We start from the raw sequence: 24,234 nt of genomic DNA on the forward strand, positions 1-24,234 counted from the left end.
AGTGAAATTACCTCACTTCCTGTAGGGAGTGGCTAATGCATTGGCATTACATTTTTGACCGGCTTGGTGAGATACATATGCGTACCAAAGGGCATGCCACTACTACAAACTACATGGCAACCAGGCACCTTAATGCGAGAGGCAAAAATCACAACACGTTAGGGGGCGCTATAGAGGCCCTGAGGCCCGCCTGGATCTGGGCTTCTGGCTCTCAGTAGCGGTGGCAGTCTAAGAAAAAGGAGCCAAATTTCGAGCGTTGTCGACCATGGCAAGTGCCCCAATAAGGGTCTTGTAAAGAGTTTGCTTGCCAAGGTTGACAAATCAGAAGCTGCAATATCATTTCTGCCATAACCAGCACCCCCAGGGGCGAAAGTGCACAAAATTTGGCGTATATGTCAGGTCAGCTATGAAGAGTTTGCGTATGAAGTGTGATGAAAATTGAGTAAAGAGAAGATGAGATAAAGATTTTTGAAGAATAAATTTTTTGGTTTTTCCCATGTCAGTAGGTGGCGCTATGCTGTACATGAGCGATTATGAGTTGGAAAAATTAGTGTCTACAACAGCAACGTACTATCACAAGGTAGTGGTGTGAAGGAAAAGCATTATGGAATTATTAACCAAAAACCCATTTTGGAGAAATTGCGTCGGCCAAAAACAGCGCCCCCCATGGACGAAAATTCCCAAAATGTGGTATACATGACATGGGAGGTAGTAAGAGGGTGGCCGTGAAGTTTGACCAAATTTGAGGAAAGATTGGGTTTTTTGCCGGAAAATAGCGCCCCCAGTGGCGAAATATCACAGAAATTGGGTAACATGTCAGAAGCCCAATGAGTGATTAGCGTGTGAAGTATGAGCAGTTTTGAGCAATTAGAAGATTTGTAATGAATTTTTAAGCATGTAAAATTTTGAAGTGAAAATTGATTGACGTATAACTTCTGAACGGTTGATCCTACGTGAAACGTATTTAGTAACTTTTGTCAGCCATGTCTGTAGATGATGTGTATCAATTTTGGTGACATTCCTATGAACGGTCTAGGAGGAGTTGCGCCGTCTTCGTGGCCATGCATTTCGCACAAAAGTGAAATTACCTCACTTCCTGTTGGGCGTGGCTAATGCATTGGCATTACATTTTTGTCCGGCTTAGTGAGATACATATGCGTACCAAATGGCATGCCAGTACTACAAACTATATGGCAACCAGGCACCTTAATGCGGGAGGCCAAAATCACAACGACTTAGGGGGCGCTATAGAGGCCCTGAGCCCCGGCCAAGTTTGGGCTTTTGGTTCTGAGTAGCGGTGGCAATTCTCGGAAGTGGCGCCAAATTTCGTGCGTTTTCGCCCATGGCAAGCGCCCCGAAAATGGCCCAACAGCGGAGAAAAATAAAGAAGAAGAAGAAGACGGAAGAAGAAGAAGAAGAAGACGGAAGAATAATTAAAGCCGCAAGCGGCCTCGACGGGCCCTCGCGCCAGCGGCCAAGGGGGGCGGGGGCATGCGTCCCCGCGAAAGACCTTCCACAGCTTCTGCGGCAAGAGACATTACTCCCACAATGGCGGCAAGCGCCGCAATAAGGGTCTTGGAAAGAGTTTGCTTGCCAAGTTTGACAAATCAGAAGCTGCAATATCATTTTTGCCATAACCAGCACCCCCAGGGGCGAAAGTGCACAAAATTTGGCGTACATGTCAGGTGAGCTATGAAGAGTTTGCGTATGAAGTTTGATGACAATTGAGTAAATAAAAGATGAGATATAGATTTTTGAAGAATAAATTTTTTGGTTTTTCCCATGTCAGTAGGTGGCGCTATGCTGTACATGAGCGATTATGAGTTGGAGAAATAAGTGTCTACAACAGCAACGTACAATCACAAGGTAGTGGTGTGAAGGAAAAGCATTATGGAATTATTTACCAAAAACCCGTTTTGGAGCAATTGCGTCGGCCAAAAACAGCGCCCCCCCATGGACGAAAATTCCCAAAATGAGGTATACATGACATGGGAGGTAGGAAGAGGGTGGCCGTGAAGTTTGACCAAATTTGAGGAAAGATTGGATTTTTTGCCCAAAAATAGTGCCCCCAGTGGCGAAACATCACAGAAATTGGGTAACATGTCAGAAGCCCAATGAGTGATTTGCGTGTGAAGAATGAGCAGTTTTGAGCAATTAGAAGATTTGTTATGAATTTTTAAGCATGTACAATTCTGCATAGAAAATTGATTGACGTATAACTTCTGAACGGTTTACCCTACGTGAAACGTATTTAGCAACTTTTGTCAGCCATGTCTGTAGATGATGTGTATCAATTGTGGTGACGTTCCTATGAACGGTCTAGGAGGAGTTGCGCCGTCTTCGTGGCCATGCATTTCGCACAAAAGTGAAATCACCTCACTTCCTGTTGGGCGTGGCTAATGCATTGGCATTACATTTTTGTCCGGCTTAGTGAGATACATATGCGTACCAAAGGGCATGCCACTACTACAAACTACATGGCAACCAGGCACCTTAATGCGAGAGGCAAAAATCACAACACGTTAGGGGGCGCTAAAGAGGCCCCGAGGCCCGCCTGGATCTGGGCTTCTGGTTCTCAGTAGCGGTGGCAGTCCAAGAGAAAGGGGCAAAATTTCGTGCGTTGTCGACCATGGCAAGCGGCCCAATAAGGGTCTTGTAAAGAGTTTGCTTGCCAAGTTTGACAAATCAGAAGCTGCAATATCATTTTTGCCATAACCAGCACCCCCAGGGGCGAAAGTGCACAAAATTTGGCGTATATGTCAGGTGAGCTATGAAGAGTTTGCGTATGAAGTTTGATGACAATTGAGTAAATAGAAGATGAGACATAGATTTTTGAAGAATAAATTTTTTGGTCTTTCCCATGTCAGTAGGTGGCGCTATGCTGTACATGAGTGATAATGAGATGGAAAAATAAGTGTCCACAACAGCAACGTACTATCACAAGGTAGTGGTGTGAAGGAAAAGCATTATGGAATTATTTACCAAAAACCCGTTTTGGAGAAATTGCGTCGGCCAAAAACAGCGCCCCCCATGGACGAAAATTCCCAAAATGTGGTATACATGACATGGGAGGTAGTAAGAGGGTGGCCGTGAAGTTTGACCAAATTTGAGGAAAGATTGGATCTTTTGCCCAAAAATAGCGCCCCCAGTGGCGAAATATCACAGAATTTGGGTAACATGTCAGAAGCCCAATGAGTGATTTGCGTGTGAAGTATGAGCAGTTTTGAGCAATTAGAAGATTTGTTATGAATTTTTAAGCATGTAAAATTTTGAAGTGAAAATTGATTGACGTATAACTTCTGAACGGTTTATCCTACGTGAAACGTATTTAGTAACTTTTGTCAGCCATGTCTGTAGATGATGTGTATCAATTTTGGTGACATCCCTAGGAACGGTCTAGGAGGAGTTGCGCCGTCTTCGTGGCCATGCATTTCGCACAAAAGTGAAATTACCTCACCTCCTGTTGGGCGTGGCTAATGCATTGGCATTACATTTTTGTCCGGATTAGTGAGATACATATGCGTACCAAATGGCATGGCACTACCACAAACTACATGGCAACCAGGCACCTTAATGCGGGAGGCCAAAATCACAACGACTTAGGGGGCGCTATGGAGGCCCTGAGCCCCGGCCAAGTTTGGGCTTTTGGTTCTGAGTAGCGGTGGCAATTCTCGGAACTGGTGCCAAATTTCGTGCGTTTTCGCCCATGGCAAGCGCCCCGAAAATGGCCCAACAGCAGAGAAAAATAAAGAAGAAGAAGAAGACGGAAGAATAATAATAGTGAACTCTTACAAGAACAATAGGGCCTTCGCCCATAGGGCTCGGGCCCTAATAATAGTGAACTCTTACAAGAACAATAGGGCCTTCGCCCATAGGGCTCGGGCCCTAATAATAGTGAACTCTTACAAGAACAATAGGGCCTTCGCCCATAGGGCTCGGGCCCTAATAATCTAATAATGATAATGACTCCTGTTTCAGTGTCTGCTAGATGAGGGCTGCCTCACCTGTTGAGTCTTGGTTATAAAAGCTGCTGCTTAAAATTATTTTCCATTAAATTCTACAAAATATCTTGAAAAGAGGGGCGGCACGGTGGTGTAGTGGTTAGCGCTGTCGCCTCACAGCAAGAAGGTCCGGGTTCGAGCCCCGTGGCCGGCGAGGGCTTTTCTGTGCGGCGTTTGCATGTTCTCCCCGTGTCCGCGTGGGTTTCCTCTGGGTGCTCCGGTTTCCCCCACAGTCCAAAGACATGCAGGTTAGGTTAACTGGTGACTCTAAATTGACCGTAGGTGTGAATGTGAGTGTGAATGGTTGTCTGTGTCTATGTGTCAGCCCTGTGATGACCTGGCGACTTGTCCAGGGTGTACCCCGCCTTTCGCCCGTAGTCAGCTGGGATAGGCTCCAGCTTGCCTGCGACCCTGTAGAACAGGATAAAGTGGCTACAGATAATGAGATGAGATGTTTTTATCCGGCGGCACAGTGGTGTAGTGGTTAGCGCCGTCACCTCGCAGCAAGAAGCTCCTGGGTTCAAGCCCCGTGGCCGGCGAGGGCCTTTCTGTGCAGAGTTTGCATGTTGTCCGCGTGGGTTTCCTCCGGGTGCTCTGGTTTCCCCCACAGTCCAAAGACAGGGGATTTTCTAGAAAAATTTAGTATGAGGGCGCTCACCATGGCGAGGGAGCGAAGCGACCGGGGGGGGATGGTGCCGGTTGTCCGTCCCCCCCTCCGCCGTGCGAAGCCTTTGAAAAACTGAGGCTACAATGGGACATTCTGAGGCTATCTGACAGGGAAATTGTAACAAATTGTCAACATTGAAAAAGAAAAGTAATCATCTTCTGCCCCGGACAGTCTTTGGCTTTCTTCTGTTTCGTGCCGCGGGATGACATCTTTAAATGCCCAAGTGTCAACAAAAACAACTCGCGAACTACTTCTGTCAAAAGCTCCCGCGCCGGTGGGTGAAAGGTCATTCAGTCTCGAGAAATCTCGCTCTACAAGTCAGCTGACCTTGTATGTAACCCATGTCAAATCTCGCGACAGCAGCCGCGACAAGTAAACAACTAAACAACATGGCGCCTCAGTCTGGAAAACGCCAATTCGGATTGTTTTTGCACCGTCTGGCGGTGTATCTACTATGATTGGAATATTTTTGGAGTAATTATAATGTATTTGATGATCAGACACATTGTCACGTGGTGTTGCTGGGATGTTTTCATGGAGAAAAGATCGTTTTGAGAAAGATTGCATGTTGTGCAGTAGCATACTGTATAAGTGCATGGCCTAAGTGTGACTTGGGGTTCAATCGGCATTTCGGTAAGAGGGCGCAGCGCCCCTGTTCCCCGGTTTAGACGAAAGCCTGCAAAGACATGCAGGTTAGGTTAACTGGTGACTCTAAATTGAGCGTAGGTGTGAATGTGAGTGTGAATGGTTGTCTGTGTCTATGTGTCAGCCCTGTGATGACCTGGCGACTTGTCCAGGGTGTGCCCCGCCTTTCGCCCGTAGTCAGCTGGGATAGGCTCCAGCTTGCCTGCGACCCTGTAGAACAGGATAAAGCGGCTACAGATAATGAGATGAGATGAGATGTTTTTATCCTTTATAGAGAAGCTTTGCTTCCCGAAAGTTCACACTTGAACAGGATAATGTGTCTCTCCATTGGAGTGGGTGCAGCTACAGGGTGAGCGCACTCTCGTTTTCTGGCTAATGTGCGGGATGTGCAGGCTGGCCGGGGAGAGTTTCAGCTGTGTCTTATATGGCGTAAAGTGGTGCCTGATGGAACACAAATGAGGAAAGTGGGGGGAAAAAAAATCAGAGACAGATGAAAGAACTGTTATGGAGAAAACATATGGTGATGATAGGGAGAGGAGGAGGATCAGGATAAAAATATTCCGAACAAGAGGAGACTGAAAAGAGATATGACTTGAAGAAAGACGTGCAGCCTGAGAGGAATTCATCATCATGTGTTCCTCTGGAAGCATGAGCGTGATTTACCACACTGATATCTAAATCTCTCACTTCTACTGGTGAATAGTAATATAAGCCTCGGATACTGGAGTGACTGACTGCACTGTGAGTTTCTTTTTTTCTTTCTAAAGCTTTTAGAGAAAAAGAAACAGAACAGAGCACAAACAAGAAACAGGAGAGGGTTCGCTGCTGATCTGGGAACGCTGCAAGTTAACATGGCAGAGATGGATGAGACAAATGACAAAACAAGAGAATAACTGTCAGAGAGAGTGACAGAATGAGAATAGGAGAGAGAGAGAGAGAGAGAGAGAGAGGGAATGAGGGAAAACAGAAAGTGACAGATAGATAGATAGATAGATAGATAGATAGATAGATAGATAGATAGATAGATAGAGAGAGAGAGAGACAGATTATAAAGAGACAGAGAGATGGAGAAAGTGAGACAGCATGTGAGAAACAGACAAAGAGAAACAGAAAGCTAGAGAGGAGAACGAAACAGACATGTAGAGAGAGACAGAGAGAGAGAGAGAATGAGGGAAAACAGAAAGTGACTCAGACAGACAGACAGACAGACAGCGATAAAGTGAAAGACAGAGAGAAACAAAGTAGATAGATAGATAGATAGATAGATAGATAGATAGATAGATAGATAGATAGATAGATAGATAGATAGATGAGAAAGAGAGAGATTATAGAAAGAGAGACTGAGATAAAGTGAGACAGCAAGTGAGAAACAAAGAAAGAAGAGAAAGATAGACAAAGAGAGAAGGAGAGAGAAACAGACATGTAGCTACACAGAGAGAGAGAGAGAAAGTGTAAGTAAGAAACAAAGTGAAAAAAAGAATGTGCGAAAGACAGAGAAAAGGAGAGAGACAGAAAGACATAGAGGGACATATAGAGAGAGACAAAGAGAAAGAGACAGGCAGACAGAGAGAGACAGAAAGTATAAGCAAGAAACAAAGAGAAAAAGAGAACGTGAGAAAGACACAGGAAAGGAGAGAGACAGATAGACAAAGAGAGAGAGTGTAAGCAAGAAACAAAGGTAAAAAGAGAATGTGAAAAAGACAGAGAAAAGGAGAGAGACATAGACAGACAAAGAGAGACAGAGAGAGAAACAGACACAGAGAGACAAACAGAGAGAGAGAGACTGATTATAGAGAGGCAGAGAGAGTGAGACAGCAAGTGAGAAACAGACAAAGAGAAACAGAGAAAGCTAGAAATATAGACAAAGAGAGAAGGAGAGAGAAACAGACATGTAGCTACACAGAGAGAGAGAGAAAGTGTAAGCAAGAAACAAAGTGAAAAAGAGAACGTGCGAAAGACAAAGAGAAAAGGAGAGAGACATAGAAAGACAGAGACAGACATATAGAGAGACAAAGAGAAAGAGACAGGCAGACAGAGAGAGACAGAGAGAGAGAGAAAGTATAAGCAAGAAACAGAGAAAAAGAGAACGCGAGAAAGACAGAAAAAAGAGACAGACAGAAAGAGACAGAGAGAGTGTAAGCAAGAAACAAAGGTAAAAAGAGAACGCGAAAAAGACATTGAAAAGGAGAGAGACATAGACAGACAGACAAGGAGAGACAGAGAGAGAAACAGACAGACAGAAAGAGAGAGACTGATTATAGAAAGAGAGGCAGAGAGAGCAAGTGAGACAGCAAGTGAGAAACAGACGTGTAGCTACACAGAGAGAGAGAGAAAGTGTAAGCAAGAAACAAAGTGAAAAAGAGAACGCGTGAAAGACAAAGAGAAAAGGAGAGAGACAGAAAGACAGAGAGAGACATATAGAGAGACAAAGAGAAAGAGACAGGCAGACAGAGAGAGACAGAGAAAGTATAAGCAAGAAACAAAGAGAAAAAGAGAACACAAGAAAGACAGAAAAAAAGAGAGACAGATAGACAGAAAGAGAGACAGAGAGAGTGTAAGCAAGAAACAAAGGTAAAAAGAGGACGCGAAAAAGACAGAGAAAAGGAGAGAGACGTAGACAGACAGACAAGGAGAGACAGAGAGAGAAACAGACAGAAAGAGAGAGACTGATTATAGAAAGAGAGGCAGAGAGAGCAAGTGAGACAGCAAGTGAGAAACAGACGTGTAGCTACACAGAGAGAGAGAGAAAGTGTAAGCAAGAAACAAAGTGAAAAAGAGAACGCGCGAAAGACAAAGAGAAAAGGAGAGAGACATAGAAAGACAGAGAGAGACATATAGAGAGACAAAGAGAGACAGGCAGACAGAGAGAGACAGAGAGAGAGAAAGTATAAGCAAGAAACAAAGAGAAAAAGAGAACGTGAAAAAGACATTGAAAAGGAGAGAGACACAGACAGACAGACAAGGAGAGACAGAGAGAGATACAGACAGACAGAAAGAGAGAGAGACTGATTATAGAAAGAGAGGCAGAGAGAGCAAGTGAGACAGCAAGTGAGAAACAAAGAGAAACAGAGAAAGCTAGAAAGACAGACAAAGAGAGAAGGAGAGAGAAACAGTCATGTAGCCACACACACACACACACACACACACACACACACACACACACACACACACACACTCACTGGAGCCGCTGGTGGTCATTTTGAGCTCGAGCTCCTGGATCTGTTTGACCAGCAGTGAGATGTGTTGCAGAAGGTCTTTATTCTGCAGCAGCAGCTGGTGCACTCGAGCCTGAGCTTCAATCCGGGCTGCTGCTTCTGCCGAGAGCTGATCCTTCAGCAGGTGAACCTGAGACAACACACAGCACAACATTCCACATCATACTGTCCTCACGCTGCACGCCGACTCTCATCTCTACATCACGCTGTCTGCACTTCTGTGGAAAGAAGATCCAAACGACAGCGAGCCATCGAGAGCCTGATTCCACAAAGTAGTGTGGTGGCAGTGACTTCCACAGGATGCAGAAACACACTTTACCTTTCCCGTCTGTGCTTGTGACTCACCTGCTGCTCTGCATGGTCCCACATGGCTAGCCTGAAACTCAACTCCGCACCGTTTATGTCCATGCTTTACCCGTGGTTCGTGGGTGATCTGGATACTCTCGATTTATACATAAGAACCGCTGCTGGAATCATAAAGACTGGCCTGTGCGTGTCCCAGGACTCTTATTCACAATATAAATCAGACTCGGCATCCTTTCAACACACTTACTACTGCTTGGCTTGACGTTTCTACACCTGTATTCTGTAACGATTTACAATCCTGCTACATGTCGTCACCCAGAAGCAGTTGGGTTCCTTTTTGAGCTTTGAATTAATAATTGATACGTATCATTACACTAAACACAGCATTCAGCAGCAACCAAGCACTGATTAGAGACAAAATACTTCTGCAGTCTGGAAAAAGGCATAGACGTGATCAAGCTAGCTAGTGAGATGGGATTAGCTAAAAAAAAAAAGTTGTTTATTCAAGTCTGCTTCTAGTATACTTCTTTGAAACTAAAAACAAGAGAGTATGCTTTCAGTTTACTTTTTATTTACTTAGAGATATAAAGTTATACAGAAAAGTATATAGAAAAGTCGAAGTATATTAAGCTTGTACTTAAACTTTTGATCAAGATATACTTAACAAAAGTGTAATAAAGTAGTAAAATATTTGTGCCTTATGTTTAAGTGTACTTGCCCTGTAGTTGTGCTTCAGCATTGTTGACTCTTAGGTATGTCTGTGGTTCCATATAAGTTTTTCTTTTTTCTTTTCGTCCTGAGTGGGATCATTCATTTTTTTTTATTTTTATTTATTTCTTTTTCTTTCGAGCTTGGATGCCAATTTCAGTTGTCATTGCCATGCTTTTATACTTTGATATTTAATACAATGTTGCTTTAAATTTTGATTTTTAAAGAAAATGAATATGTTCTTAATCCTGAGTATCTGTTCCCTTATCAAAAAGAAGTATACTTCAAGTTCATTTTATTAAGTATACTTAAGTAAAGTTAAAGTATATTCCCTTAAGTATACTTTTGTGTACCAAGTATACTGATATCAATGTATTTACAGTATACTTGTAAGTAAACTAATCTAATACTTCTCGGGACTAAATTGGCCGACTTTTATGTAGTGGAAGTTCATTATGTCTGACTGTTTAAGTATTTTTAAGTTCGTTTCTTAGACAAGGATTTTGAGATCGTTACCTTGTTGACAGTTTCAGCGTGAAGCTGAAGGCATAAGTTTCACGCTGAAACTGTCAACAAGGTAACGATCTCAAAATCCTTGTCTAAGAAACGAACTTAAAAATACTGGCCCACTTTTAGTTTATAAAAAGTATACTTTAAGTCTAAGAGAAGTAAACTCTGCGTATACAACTAGTATTTTTTATTTTGTACTGCAAGTATACCACAAGTAAACTTATATACTAATAGTTTACTAGTTCTATATTTGTAGTCCACTCTTTAGTTTACAAAAGCATACTTCATAGTATACTGGAAATATACTATGAGTTTACTTGTTTTATACTTCTAGTCCACTTTTTAGTTTACTAACGTATACTTTGTAGTATACTGGAAATATACTATTGGTTTACTCGTTACACACTTCTAGTCCACTTTTTAGTTTATAAAAGTATACTTTATAGCATATTGGAAATATACTATTAGTTACTGGTTATATACATCTAGTCCACTTTTTAGTTTTGAAGTATACTGCAATTGCCCTTCTAGGTATACTGTTAGTTTTCTAGCCCTAACCCTTACCTCATGCACACTACCAGTAGACAACTTAAGTGATTTGTTAAAACATGCTGCCGTATATCACAAAGAAGCCGATATGTGTGAAAAAGAAGTATTTTATAGGATAAGCACAACTACAGGGCAAGTACACTTAAACATAAGGCACAAATATTTTAATACTTTATTACACTTTTGTTAAGTGTATCTTGATCAAAAGTTTACGTATAAGCTTAATATACTTAGACTTTTCTATATACTTTTCAGTATAAGCCAAGTATACTTATGTATAACTTTATTAAGTATATCTCTGATAAGTAAATACAAAGTAAACTGAAAGCATACTCTCTTATTTTTAGTTTAAAAGAAGTATACTAGAAGCACACTTGAATAAACTCCTTTTTGTAAGGGTTGTTATTTTGTGAATTCTTACCTTTATAACTTCATGGTAACTTAAGGTACAAAGCACTTAAGTTGTCTACTGGTAGTGTGCATGAGGTAAGGGTTAGGGCTAGAAAACTAATAGTATACCTAGAAGGGTAACTGCAGTATACTTCAAAACTAAATAGTGGACTAGATGTATATAACCAGTAACTAATATTATATGTCCAATATGCTATAAAGTATACTTTTATAAACTAAAAAGTGGACTAGAAGTGTGTAACGAGTAAACCAATAGTATATTTCCAGTATACTACAAAGTATACTTTGGTAAACTAAAAAGTGGACTAGAAGTATAAAACAAGTAACTCGTAGTATATTTCCAGTATACTATGAAATATGCTTTTGTAAACTAAAGAGTGCACTACAAGTATAGAACTAGCAAACTATTAGTATACAAGTTTACTTGTGGTTTACTTGCAGTACAAAATAAAAAAAAAATACTAGTTGTATACGCAGAGTTTACTTCTCTTAGACTTAAAGTATACTTTTTATAAACTAAAAGTGGGCCAATTTAGTCCCAAGAAGTATTAGATTAGTTTACTTACAAGTATATTGTAAGTACATTGATATCAGTATACTTGGTACACAAAAGTATACTTAAGGAAACTTAATAAAATGAACTTGAGGTATACTTCTTTTTGATTAGGGCTTAGCTAAAATAAAAAAAAAAAAAAAAAGCTTTTAGGATTTCCAGGGCTTATAAAACACGAATGAAATATTAATCATTTAAGTAGATATTGCTCCTGGATGAGTCATGTTTCATCCTTAGTGCAGAGCAGACAGTTCACCTCTAACACTTAATGATTCATGATGCATTATTAAAACTCAATCCAAATTATCCTTTCAAAGGTTAATGGATAAGGAAGGGATAAAGACGTTCTTGAGCTCTTATGAAGTCCTTATGCTCTTCTGACAGACCAATTTTAAAAGAGCATGTGCCAAGAGTGTCCTAAACTCATGATGCATTACATCATCTGCAGGACAACACCTAAAAAAACCCAACAACAACAAAAATCCCTTCTGCTTCTTTAAGGAAACGTAAGCAAATAAATTTTCAGGAGTTTAAAAAAAAAAAAAAGGCAAGTCTTACTTTCCATTAAAGACCAACCACAGAGCCAGGAGACAATAAATCATTTAACCGTGGCAGGGGTAGACTGCTTTCACAAGACGTTTCAGAATCCAACCTGGATGATCAAATTCAACAGGACAGGTGTGTTTTACGCACCCGTGGGTGAAGCTGAGTTCGATGGGAAATCAGAAGAAAAACACTCACCCGGGTGAGTGGGAACAGCGTGTTCCCTTGGACTGAAAAGGATAACGTCTATTCACGCCCACACCCGCTAATCCTTTGTTTCATTTTGTCCTTGCAGTTGACGTCAGCAGTGACGTTCGGACAACAATATAAAAAGCTGAATAAATAAAGTTCACCTAAAGCGTCAAGGCAAAATGCTATGACAGGATAAAAGAACTGGAAATCGATGGATTTCAAAAGCATTCTTCTGAACGCTTTCGCTCTAAACTGATAGTTTGCTATAGACCTGACAGAATCGCTCGCTGAGGCATTGTTTACAGTGCTTTTTTATTCCCAAGGTTACTTTAATGAATAACCCACTTGAATTCATCAGCCATACGGTAATGGAGTTGCATGATCTTAAGTGATTCTGCAAATCAGGAATGTCTGTCCTATGGGGATAAAATGAAGAGCCATTCAAAAAGCTTTATTTTCCAATATTTTCATGCTATTACGACATACCAGGACGTCAAGGACGTAGTTGCTCATCTGGCCTGCCATCAAAACAGCCATGGCTACCAAAAACATCGAACAGAACTGAAATGTGACGATGTGAGAGAGGACCGACCTCCACGACAAACTGCTTACGACAGGAAAATCAACAAAGGACTATATTTTGTTCCTCGAGGCAAACTCCACCCAAAACATCCATCAGAACTGAATTCGCATGATAAATGAGAGAGGAGATACAATTCTAGTCAGGAGAAAATTCATTAGGTTGACCTAATTACTATTTATTAGCAAAAAATTTGACAATACAGTGACCAAGTTTTGTGCAGAAGGTCGAGTTCTTTCAAATAAAACAATCAGAACTGAAATCCATTGAGAACTGAGGGAGGGAGGGAGGGAGGGAGGGAGGGAGGGAGGGAGGAGACACGATTTAAGTGAAAATAAACAAAGTTATAAACAAATTGTTTCCACAAAAATAGCAACAAATGACCAAGTTTTGTTCCCTGAGGAAAGATCTACCCAAACCATCGATCAGAACTGGAATCGGATGAGACCTGCGAGAGGAGATACAATTCTAGCGAGAAGTCCCAAAACTCGTGAAGCTGACCTAATTGGCAATTCGTTCGCAAAAATTGACAACGACCAAGTGTTCTGCAGAAGGTCTAGTTCTTTCAAACAAAACAATCAGAACTGAAATCCATTGAGAACTGAGAAAGGAGATATGATTTAACTGAAAATAAACAAAGTTGTAAACAAATTGTTTACAACAGGAAAAATCAACAAACAAACAAACGACTAAGTTTTGTTCCTCAAGGGAAGATCTACCCAAAACATCGATCAGAACTGGAATCGGGTGAGACCTGCGAGAGGAGATACAATTCTAGTGAGAAGTCCCAAAACTCGTGACGCTGACTTAATTGGCAGTTCGTTCGCAAAAATTGACAATACAACGACCAAGTGTTCTGCAGAAGGTCTAGTTCTTTCAAACAAAACAATCAGAACTGAAATCTATTGAGAACTGAGGGAGGAGATATGATTTAACTGAAAATAAACAAAGTTGTAAACAAATTGTTTACAGCAGAAAAAATCAACAAACAAACAAACAAACAAACAAACAAACGACTAAGTTTTGTTCCTCAAGGGAAGATCTACCCAAAACATTGATCAGAACTGGAATCGGATGAGAACTGAGAGGGGAGATACAATTCTAGTGAGAGGCTTGGAAAATTTATTAATTTGGCCTAATTACTAACTCGTTAGCAAAAAATATGACAAAACAACGACCGAGTTGGCGGCACGGTGGTGTAGTGGTTAACGCTGTCGCCTCACAGCAAGAAGGTCCTGGGTTCGAGCCCCGTGGCCGGCGAGGGCCTTTCTGTGCGGAGTTTGCATGTTCTCCCCGTGTCCGCGTGGGTTTCCTCCGGGTGCTCCGGTTTCCCCCACAGTCCAAAGACATGCAGGTTAGGTTAACTGGTGACTCTAAATTGACCGTAGGTGTGAATGTGAGTGTGAATGGTTGTCTGTGTCTATGTGTCAGCCCTGTGATGACCTGGCGACTTGTCCAGGGTGTACCCCGCCTTTCGCCCGTAGTCAGCTGGGATAGGCTCCAGCTTGCCTGCGACCCTGTAGAACAGGATAAAGCGGCTAGAGATAATGAGATGAGACGACCGAGTTTTATGCGGAGTGATGAGTTCTTTCAAACAAAGCAATGGGGACAGAAATCCGTGGAGAACTGACGTTGGAGATACGATTTAACTGAATTGTGGACGACGGACGGACGCAACACCATGACAACAGCCTAATGGACAGATGAGCTAACAAACAAATTACATTATGACGATATATTATTTATCTTACGCATACTTGTTACAAGATCATCAATACCACGTGAAGTGAGGTTCACATTACCAGGCTGAAGCGACTCTAATCTGATTTTTTGCCTTACTGTGAGACAGATCTGAGGTGGGCTTCCCAAAAGCATCGCAGCACAAAGACCATCATGAAATGATAAAGCAAGCAGCACAATGAACGCTCTCTCTCTCTCTCTCTCCTAGTTAAGACGCTCTTAGAGTTAAGCGGATTTTGGAAAACCCACCTCTGATGTTTTCAGGGCTGTGTGGACACAGAAATTCGTGTAGCTTTTTGTCTATACACATGTGCTGAGCGCCGTTTTCATCCGCCAGCACCGGCAGTGCAGCTGAACAACCAGAGCGTCAGCGATGCAGGAGCTCACACGGCCGTACCATGAGAAACCAGACTCGTTTATAATTACACTACCGTTCAAAAGTTTGGGGTCACCCAGACAATTTTGTGTTTTCCATGAAAAGTCACACTTTTATTTCCCACCATAAGTTGTAAAATGAATAGAAAATATAGTCAAGACATTTTTCTGGCCATTTTGAGCATTTAATCGACCCCACAAATGTGATGCTCCAGAAACTCAATCTGCTCAAAGGAAGGTCAGTTTTATAGCTTCTCTAAAGAGCTCAACTGTTTTCAGCTGTGCTAACATGATTGTACAAGGGTTTTCTAATCATCCATTAGCCTTCTGAGGCAATGAGCAAACACATTGTACCATTAGAACACTGGAGTGAGAGTTGCTGGAAATGGGCCTCTATACACCTATGGAGATATTGCACCAAAAACCAGACATTTGCAGCTAGAATAGTCATTTACCACATTAGCAATGTATAGAGTGGATTTCTGATTAGTTTAAAGTGATCTTCATTGAAAAGAACAGTGCTTTTCTTTCAAAAATAAGGACATTTCAAAGTGACCCCAAACTTTTGAACGGTAGTGTAGCTAAGTTGCTCTTCATGAAAACAATTAGAACGATTTGCTCTTCCAAACAAAACAATCAGAATCAAAATCCAGTGAAAACTCAGGGAGTAGTCGCGATTTTTGTGAATTGTGGATGGACGGGCGGACGGATGGACGCCGCGTGAAGGCAGTAGCTCACCGGCCTATGGCCATGCGAGCTAACAATGGAGGAGAGCTACAATAGTTGCAAAAACAGAAAAAAGTTATCCATCTGGCTTTTTTCACCTTCTCGACCTCATCATGTCCAGCTGACGAACGGTCTGCCATCCTCCAGAGCAAAATGCGATGCGTACATCAGCTACTAGCTCATCCATTTATTCCGTTTTAATAGCACGAGTATCTCACAGACATGACATTTTTTGTTGTTGGTGATGCAAATGACTTGTGCAAGAAAACATATCGACGCGTGCACGTGTGTGCCGTTTCGGAGTTCTGATGTGTTCACACTACACTGAGATAAATCAAATCAAATCAAATCAAATCAAGTTTATTTGTACAGCGCTTTTAACAATAAACATTGTCGCAAAGCAGCTTTACAGAATTTGAACGACTTAAAACATGAGCTAATTTTATCCCTAATCTATCCCCAATGAGCAAGCCTGTGGCGACGGTGGCAAGGAAAAACTCCCTCAGACGACATGAGGAAGATACAGGCCACTTTTAATTACGAACGTGAACTTTAAAGACAGGCAAATCCGATTTGAGCAAAAGATCAGAATTGAACGATTGTGGCTTGCAATGTGAACGCAGCCTTAAAAGGTTCTGACCGCAAAGTTGAATTCTGGGCAAAATGTTCTATTTCCGTTGCTCGGCGTTTCTAGGTGTTTGGCTGCTGCATGCAGCGTGTATCCTGTGTGTGAATGTTTGGCCGAGATAAAAAAACGTCCCGCATTTTACAATTCTGGACACTGCCGACGCAAGTGAGCAACGATATCAGGTGACCACCGTGGGGCACGATTGACCTACTTTTAACCAAAACAAGTCGATATGGGCAAGTGCGGCGGACTCGGCTCTCCTGCCAGCTAAAAAGAAAAGGGAAGCCTGTCTTAAAAGAAGTGCAACTGCAAGACAGAGCAAGGTTCGATGAGGTGTCATTTTTCTGGATGGATAACTAAATCATTCTAGCTAGCATTTAGCTATCTTAGCCTTCGAACGCATGAGCTTGACTCCACGGTAGCGAGTATGGAGTTCTACACCTAATGTTTTGATCTAACAGAGAAAGAAACGATAACACAAAAGCAGTAACAGAGAAAAGCTAGAGCCGTCTTTTGTTTCACGCAAACGTCAACCACAAATTACATCCCTGTGACTCAAAACTCTCTGAGCTCGATGCAGAGTCGATGTTTTCTGCGCGTCACCATCTTGGTGTGACGCAGTTCCATAGTTATGCCAATCAATTAAAGCTCCGCGCGTTTGGCTGTTTCCGTCCACAGGGCCGTACTGTTTACCTCAACAGGTCGGAAAATGGTCCCAAAACGGAGAAAAGCGACCCTCGGGACATCAAAATGATCGCATCTTGTGAACATGATATTGTTCTTGTGAGACATAGAAAAATGCCATGCACAATAAAAAAAAAATTTAAATTTCAGATGACTTTGCAGTCAGTACCTTTAATCAAATCATGTAAATAAGCCGGAGCCCTGAACAAACCTTTCATGCGACTGCATGATACTGATTTTACTCTTTTTCTTTTTCTGGCATGGCAGCGACACACTTCCATACAATTGTGGTAGCAATGACAGGACATTTTTTAAAGTACACTACCGTTCAAAAGTTTGGGGTCACTTTGAAATGTCCTTATTTTTGAAAGAAAAGCCCTGTTCTTTTCAATGAAGATCACTTTAAACTAATCAGAAATCCACTCTATACATTGCTAATGTGGTAAATGACTATTCTAGCTGCAAATGTCTGGTTTTTGGTGCAATATCTCCATAGGTGTATAGAGGCCCATTTCCAGCAACTCTCACTCCAGTGTTCTAATGGTACAATGTGTTTGCTCATTGCCTCAGAAGGCTAATGGATGATTAGAAAACCCTTGTACAATCATGTTAGCACAGCTGAAAACAGTTGAGCTCTTTAGAGAAGCTATAAAACTGACCTTCCTTTGAGCAGATTGAGTTTCTGGAGCATCACGTTAATTTGTGGGGTCGATTAAATGCTCAAAATGGCCAGAAAAATGTCTTGACTATATTTTCTATTCATTTTACAACTTATGGTGGTAAATAAAAGTGTGACTTTTCATGGAAAACACAAAATTGTCTGGGTGACCCCAAACTTTTGAACGGTAGTGTAGTTTTCATAGTGCTGTGTCATGTATCAAATTAAAGAGCGGGAAGAGCTGAATTGAAACTGGTTTAATTTTGTAAATACAGTTGTGTTCAAAATAATAGCAGTCCAACATGACTAACCCAATCAATCACTGCTTTTGGTAGAAATTATATTACTACATGGCAAATAATTTACCAGTAGGTGTAGTAAAGTCGTAGAAAACCAACAGACCCAACATTCATGATATGCATGCTCCTGAGTCTGTGTAATCGAATAATTAAGTGAAAGGGACGTGTTCAAAATAATAGCAGTGTGGAGTTTAATTAGTGAGATCATTCAGTCTGTGAAAAAACAGATGTCAGTCAGGTGGCCCTAATTTAAGGATGAAGCCAGCACATGTTGTACATCCATTTCTCTCTGAAAACCTGAGAAACATGGGTCGTTCCAGACATTGTTCAGAAGAACAGCGTGCTTTGATTAAAACACTGATTGGAGAGGTAAAACGTATACTGTAAAGAAGTGCAGAAAATGATTGGCTGCTCGGCTAAAATGATCTCCAGTGCTTTAAAATGGACAGCAAAACCAGAGAGACGTGGAAGAAAATGGAAGACTACCATTCGAATGGATCGAAGAATAGCCAGAATGGCAAAGACTCAGCCAATGATCAGCTCCAGGGTGATCAAAGACGGTCTGAAGTTACCTGTGAGTACTGTGACAATTAGAAGACGCCTGTGTGAAGCTAATCTATCGGCAAGAAGCCCCCACAAAGTCCGACTGTTAAAAAAAAAAGACGTGCTGAAGAGGATACAATTTGCCAAAGAACACATCGACTGGCCTAAAGAGAAATGGAAAAACATTTTGTGGACTGATGAAAGTAAAATTGTTCTTTTTGGGTCCAAGAGCCGCAGACAGTTTCAGACGACCCCCAAACACTGAATTCAAGCCACAGTACACTCTGAAGACGGTGAAGCATGGTGGTGCAAGCATCATGATATGGGGATGTTTCTCTTACTATGGTGTCGGGCCCATTTATCGCATACCAGGGATCATGGATCAGTTTGCATACATCTAAATACTTGAAGAGGTCATGTTGCCTTATGCTGAAGAGGAAATGCCCTTGAAATGGGTGTTTCAAAAAGACAACGACCCCAAACACACCAGTAAGCGAGCAGCATCAGGGTTCCAGACCAACAAAATGAAAGTCATGGAGTGGCCAGCCCAATCCCCGGACCTTAATCCGATAGAAAACTTGTGGGGTGACATCAAAAATGCTGTTTCTGAGGCAAAACCAAGAAATGCAGAGGAATTGTGGAATGTTGTCAAATCATCCTGGGCTGGAATACCTGCTCACAGGTGCCAGAAGTTCTCAGAAACCGTGGTTATACAACTAAATATTAGTTTAGTGATTCACAGGAATGCTAAATCCTAAAGATTTTTCAGTTTATACAGTCAATATTTGAGTTTGTAATGAAAAATGCAGACACTGCTATTTTTTTGAACAGCCCAGTGTTCATTTTTCTTCATTTTCTGTAAAGTAATTAAAACATTGATACATTTTTCTTCATGTTTTGATGTAGAATATAATGCGCAGTGTTCCCAATGCATGGAAATAAAAACTATTGTAAGGATTTTGAGCTTTACTCACATTTTTAAACACACTGCTATTATTTTGAACACGACTGTATGTCTAAAAAAAAAAAAGTTATGAACATTTGAAAATCCAGTGTTTTGTAAAATTTCTATTTCTGTTCGTTGCCCCGGTCACAAACCAACATCCTTTGTGTTTAAACATAAAAGCCAGACTTTATTGGGTATGTTCACTTTAAATTGTGGAGACCGAGCATGACTAACGATAGCGGTGCTTGAATGCGCTGTGTATAAGAGCGTCAAACTTTTGTTAATTCTCTTCAGAACAGCATTACTGATATTTACACACCTTCTCATCTTTTCTCCATGAAAAACAATATGAGTAGAATAACTGATTTTTAGGAAGGACATGAAATTTTCCTCAGTGATCCGATCTTTCGCAGGCACTTGACAGAAAAGTGTTCAGCTGATTTTATTGGGAAATCAAGTCAACATGAGAGACTCAACCACTCGGTGGGAATCATGAGTTTCAAGCTGACTGAACCAACAGTGAGCGAGCTGGAAGCAACAACAAAACACATGGACCACCCTTACAAAAAAGAAGTTTATTCAAGTGTGCTTCTGGTATACTAAACTAAAAATAAGCGAGTATGCTTTCAGTTTACTTTTTATTTACTTATCAGAAATATACTTAATAAAGTTATACATAAGTATACTTGGCTTACAGTGGTGCTTGAAAGTCTGTGAACCCTTTAGAATTTTCTATATTTCTGCATAAATATGACCGAAAACATCAGATTTTCACACAAGTCCTAAAAGTAGATAAAGAGAACCCAGTTAAACAAATGAGACAAAAATATTATACTTGGTCATTTATTTATTGAGGAAAATGATCCAATATTACATATCTGTGAGTGGCAAAAGTATGTGAACCTTTGCTTTCAGTATCTGGTGTGACCCCCTTGTGCAGCAATAACTGCAACTAAATGTTTGCGGTAACTGTTGATCAGTCCTGCACACCGGCTTGGAGGAATTTTAGCCCATTCCTCCATACAGAACAGCTTCAACTCTGGGATGTTGGTGGGTTTCCTCACATGAACTGCTCGCTTCAGGTCCTTCCACAACATTTTAATTGGATTAAGGTCAGGACTTTGACTTGGCCATTCCAAAACATTAACTTTATTCTTCTTTAACCATTCTTTGGTCGAACGACTTGTGTGCTTAGGGTCGTTGTCTTGCTGCATGACCCACCTTCTCGAGATTCAGGTCATGGACAGATGTCCTGACATTTTCCTGTAGAATTCGCTGGTATAATTCAGAATTCATTGTTCCATCAATGATGGCAAGTCATCCTGGCCCAGATGCAGCAAAACAGGCCCAAACCATGATACTACCACCACCATGTTTCACAGATGGGATAAGGTTCTTATGCTGGAATGCAGTGTTTTCCTTTCTCCAAGCATAACGCTTCTCATTTAAACCAAAAAGTTCTATTTTGGTCTCATCTGTCCACAAAACATTTTTCCAATAGCCTTCTGGCTTGTCCACGTGATCTTTAGCAAACTGCAGATGAGCAGCAATGTTCTTTTTGGAGAGCAGTGGCTTTCTCCTTGAAACCCTGCCATGCACACCATTGCTGTTCAGTGTTCTCCTGATGGTGGACTCATGAACATTAACATTAGCCAATGTGAGAGAGGCCTTCAGTTGCTTAGAAATTACCCTGGGGTCCTTTGTGACCTCGCCGACTGTTACACGCCTTGCTCTTGGAGTGATCTTTGTTGGTTGACCACTCCTGGGGAGGGTAACAATGGTCCTGAATTTCCTCCATTTGTACACAATCTGTCTGACTGTGGATTGGTGGAGTCCAAACTCTTTAGAGATGGTTTTGTAACCTTTTCCAGCCTGATGAGCATCAACAACGCTTTTTCTCAGGTCCTCAGAAATCTCCTTTGTTCGTGCCATGATACACTTCCACAAACATGTGTTGTGAAGATCAGACTTTGATAGATCCCTGTTCTTGAAATAAAACAGGGTGCCCACTCACACCTGATTGTCATCCCATTGATTGAAAACACCTGACTCTAATTTCACCTTCAAATTAACTGCTAATCCTAGAGGTTCACATACTTTTGCCACTCACAGATATGTAATATTGGATCATTTTCCTCAATAAATACACCTGATTGTTATCCCATTGATAGAAAATGTTCAAGAGTTAAGCAATGACAGATTTGGAAGCTTCGATGAGCGTCTGCATGCACAATTTTCACAGCACGGCCAGCGAGTGTTTGATACGCCTACTTAAAGTAAAAACTCATCACACCGCCGCACAAAATTAACAATATATTCTGTAAATGCTATTTATTCCCGAATCGACACTCGTATTATGTAGATTAAACACTTTTAAACGTCTGTAAAGCCAAATGAAAACATGCTGTTCTCCCATACAAATGTATGCGAGGTTCATCAACACAGTGGCATGCTATCATTGTTAATTGTGGTGCATCTTAAAAAACTACCCTGGCGATCACCCGGACTGGCCTTCTCAGGGAGTTTTCCTTGCTACTGTCACCTCTGGCTTGTTCACTAGTGATCTGAGTGTGGATTTCTGTAAAGCTGCTTTGTAAAAGGTGCTATTTACAGAAAATAAAACTGAACTGAAATCTGGACGCAGGTTTATATCCCTAATGAGCAAGGCAGAGACGACACTGGCAAGGAAAAACGTCCTTAAATGACGTGAGGGGAAAAATAAAAAACCCTTCAGGCTCAAAAGTAAACCCATCCTCTTCTGGGTGACATCGGATAATGGGAATATAAATCATCCATATCTATAAGAACAAAGCAATTTGATCAACACATGGCCAGGTTTTACCGATCCATGAACAGCTATGTGTTGATTTCATGCTATATAATTTCATGAACCACAAATTTTACACTGCTGTTATGTCCATCACTCCTGCGCGGCATAAGTCTCTAATCTACTGATATCAAACTCCTGACGTGTGGAGGCAAATCACCAGCACACTGCCACGCACTGTTCTTTAAAAGATTACTGTAGTAAATATGTGTAAGAGGAAACGCCTCTCGAGCTGTACTGACTGATTATGCAGTTATGTCCTTCTGGTGTCCTAAAGATAAGACGTGCCGATAGGAGGTTAATCTATCCGCTGTCATAACTGATGGCGAGCGCTATCGGAAAGTGTGTATGTTCTTAATGGTCCACAGAAGGCTTCATCCTAAAGCAGGGGATCCTGGGAGATTGATGATACGGCACAGGGAGCGTGTATACGCGGCACCACATCAGTTTAAGAACACGAGATAAAGCCGATGAGCAAAAACAGGAAAAAATGACCACAATACAAATGCAAAAGTTCAGAAGTTCAGCTCTACCGAATAATTTTTTTTTTTTTAAAGGATAAAGTTTTCTATAATGCAGAACGACACATGAGACCATTCTTTAGAGGACATATTCAAATCAAATTCAGGATATATTCAAATTCATATATTCATTTTTATTCTATCCACATTCACTGGATATGAGCAATCACATGCTCTGATTGGCTACTCTACTACGAGGATATCAGCTCATATACAGTGGTGCTTGAAAGTTTGTGAACCCTTTAGAATTTTCCATATTTCTACATAAATATGACCTAAAACATCATCAGATTTTCACACAAGTCCTAAAAGTAGATAAAGAGAACCCAGTTAAACAAATTAGACAAAAATATTATACTTGGTCATTTATTTATTGAGGAAAATGATCCAATATTACATATCTGAGAGTGGCAAAAGGATGTGAACCTTTGCTTTCAGTATCTGGTGTGACCCCCTTGTGCAGCAATAACTGCAACTAAACGTTTGCGGTAACTGTTGATCAGTCCTGCACACCGGCTTGGAGGAATTTTAGCCCATTCCTCCGTACAGAACAGCTTCAACTCTGGGATGTTGGTGGGTTTCCTCACATGAACTGCTCGCTTCAGGTCCTTCCACAACATTTCGATTGGATTAAGGTCAGGACTTTGACTTGGCCATTCCAAAACATTAACTTTATTCTTCTTTAGCCATTCTTTGGTAGAACGACTTGTGTGCTGAGGGTCGTTGTCTTGCTGCATGACCCACCTTCTCTTGAGATTCAGTTCATGGACAGATGTCCTGACATTTTCCTTTAGAATTCGCTGGTATAATTCAGAATTCATTGTTACATTAATGATGGCAAGCCGTCCTGGCCCAGATGCAGCAAAACAGGCCCAAACCATGATACTACCACCACCATGTTTCACAGATGGGATAAGGTTCTTATGCTGGAATGCAGTGTTTTCATTTCTCCAAACATAACGCTTCTCATTTAAACCAAAAAGTTCTATTTTGGTCTCATCTGTCCACAAAACATTTTTCCAATAGCCTTCTGGCTTGTCCATGTGATCTTTAGCAAACTGCAGACGAGCAGCAATGTTCTTTTTGGAGAGCGGTAGCTTTCTCCTTGCAACCCTGCCAAGCACACCATTGTTGTTCAGTGTTTTCCTGATGGTGGACTCATGAACATTAACATTAGCCAATGTGAGAGAGGCCTTCAGTTGCTTAGAAGTTGCCCTGGGGTCCTTTGTGACCTCGTCGACTATTACATGCCTTCCTCTTAGAGTGATCTTTGTTGGTCAGCCACTCCTGGGGAGGGTAACAACGGTCTTGAATTTCCTCCATACACAATCTGTCTGACTGTGGATTGGTGGAGTCCAAACTCTTTAGAGATGGTTTTGTAACCTTTTCCAGCCTGATCAGCATCAA

At 41.3% G+C, this 24,234-nt stretch overlaps 1 protein-coding gene across 2 annotated transcripts in view; it reads right to left on the reverse strand.

Moving 5' to 3' along the window:
- nos1apa (nitric oxide synthase 1 (neuronal) adaptor protein a) overlaps window positions 1–24,234 on the reverse strand; it is a 546,141-nt gene that overhangs the window by 62,751 nt on the left and 459,156 nt on the right. For both annotated transcript variants that reach the window (XM_060920033.1, XM_060920034.1), the window contains exon 9: window positions 8,493–8,658. In XM_060920033.1, coding sequence (XP_060776016.1) covers window positions 8,493–8,658 — 166 coding nt within the window. The remainder of the gene's footprint in view (window positions 1–8,492; window positions 8,659–24,234) is intronic.

This window comes from Neoarius graeffei, chromosome 4 (genome assembly GCF_027579695.1).
Source record: "Neoarius graeffei isolate fNeoGra1 chromosome 4, fNeoGra1.pri, whole genome shotgun sequence".
In the NCBI taxonomy this organism is placed as follows: domain Eukaryota; kingdom Metazoa; phylum Chordata; class Actinopteri; order Siluriformes; family Ariidae; genus Neoarius; species Neoarius graeffei.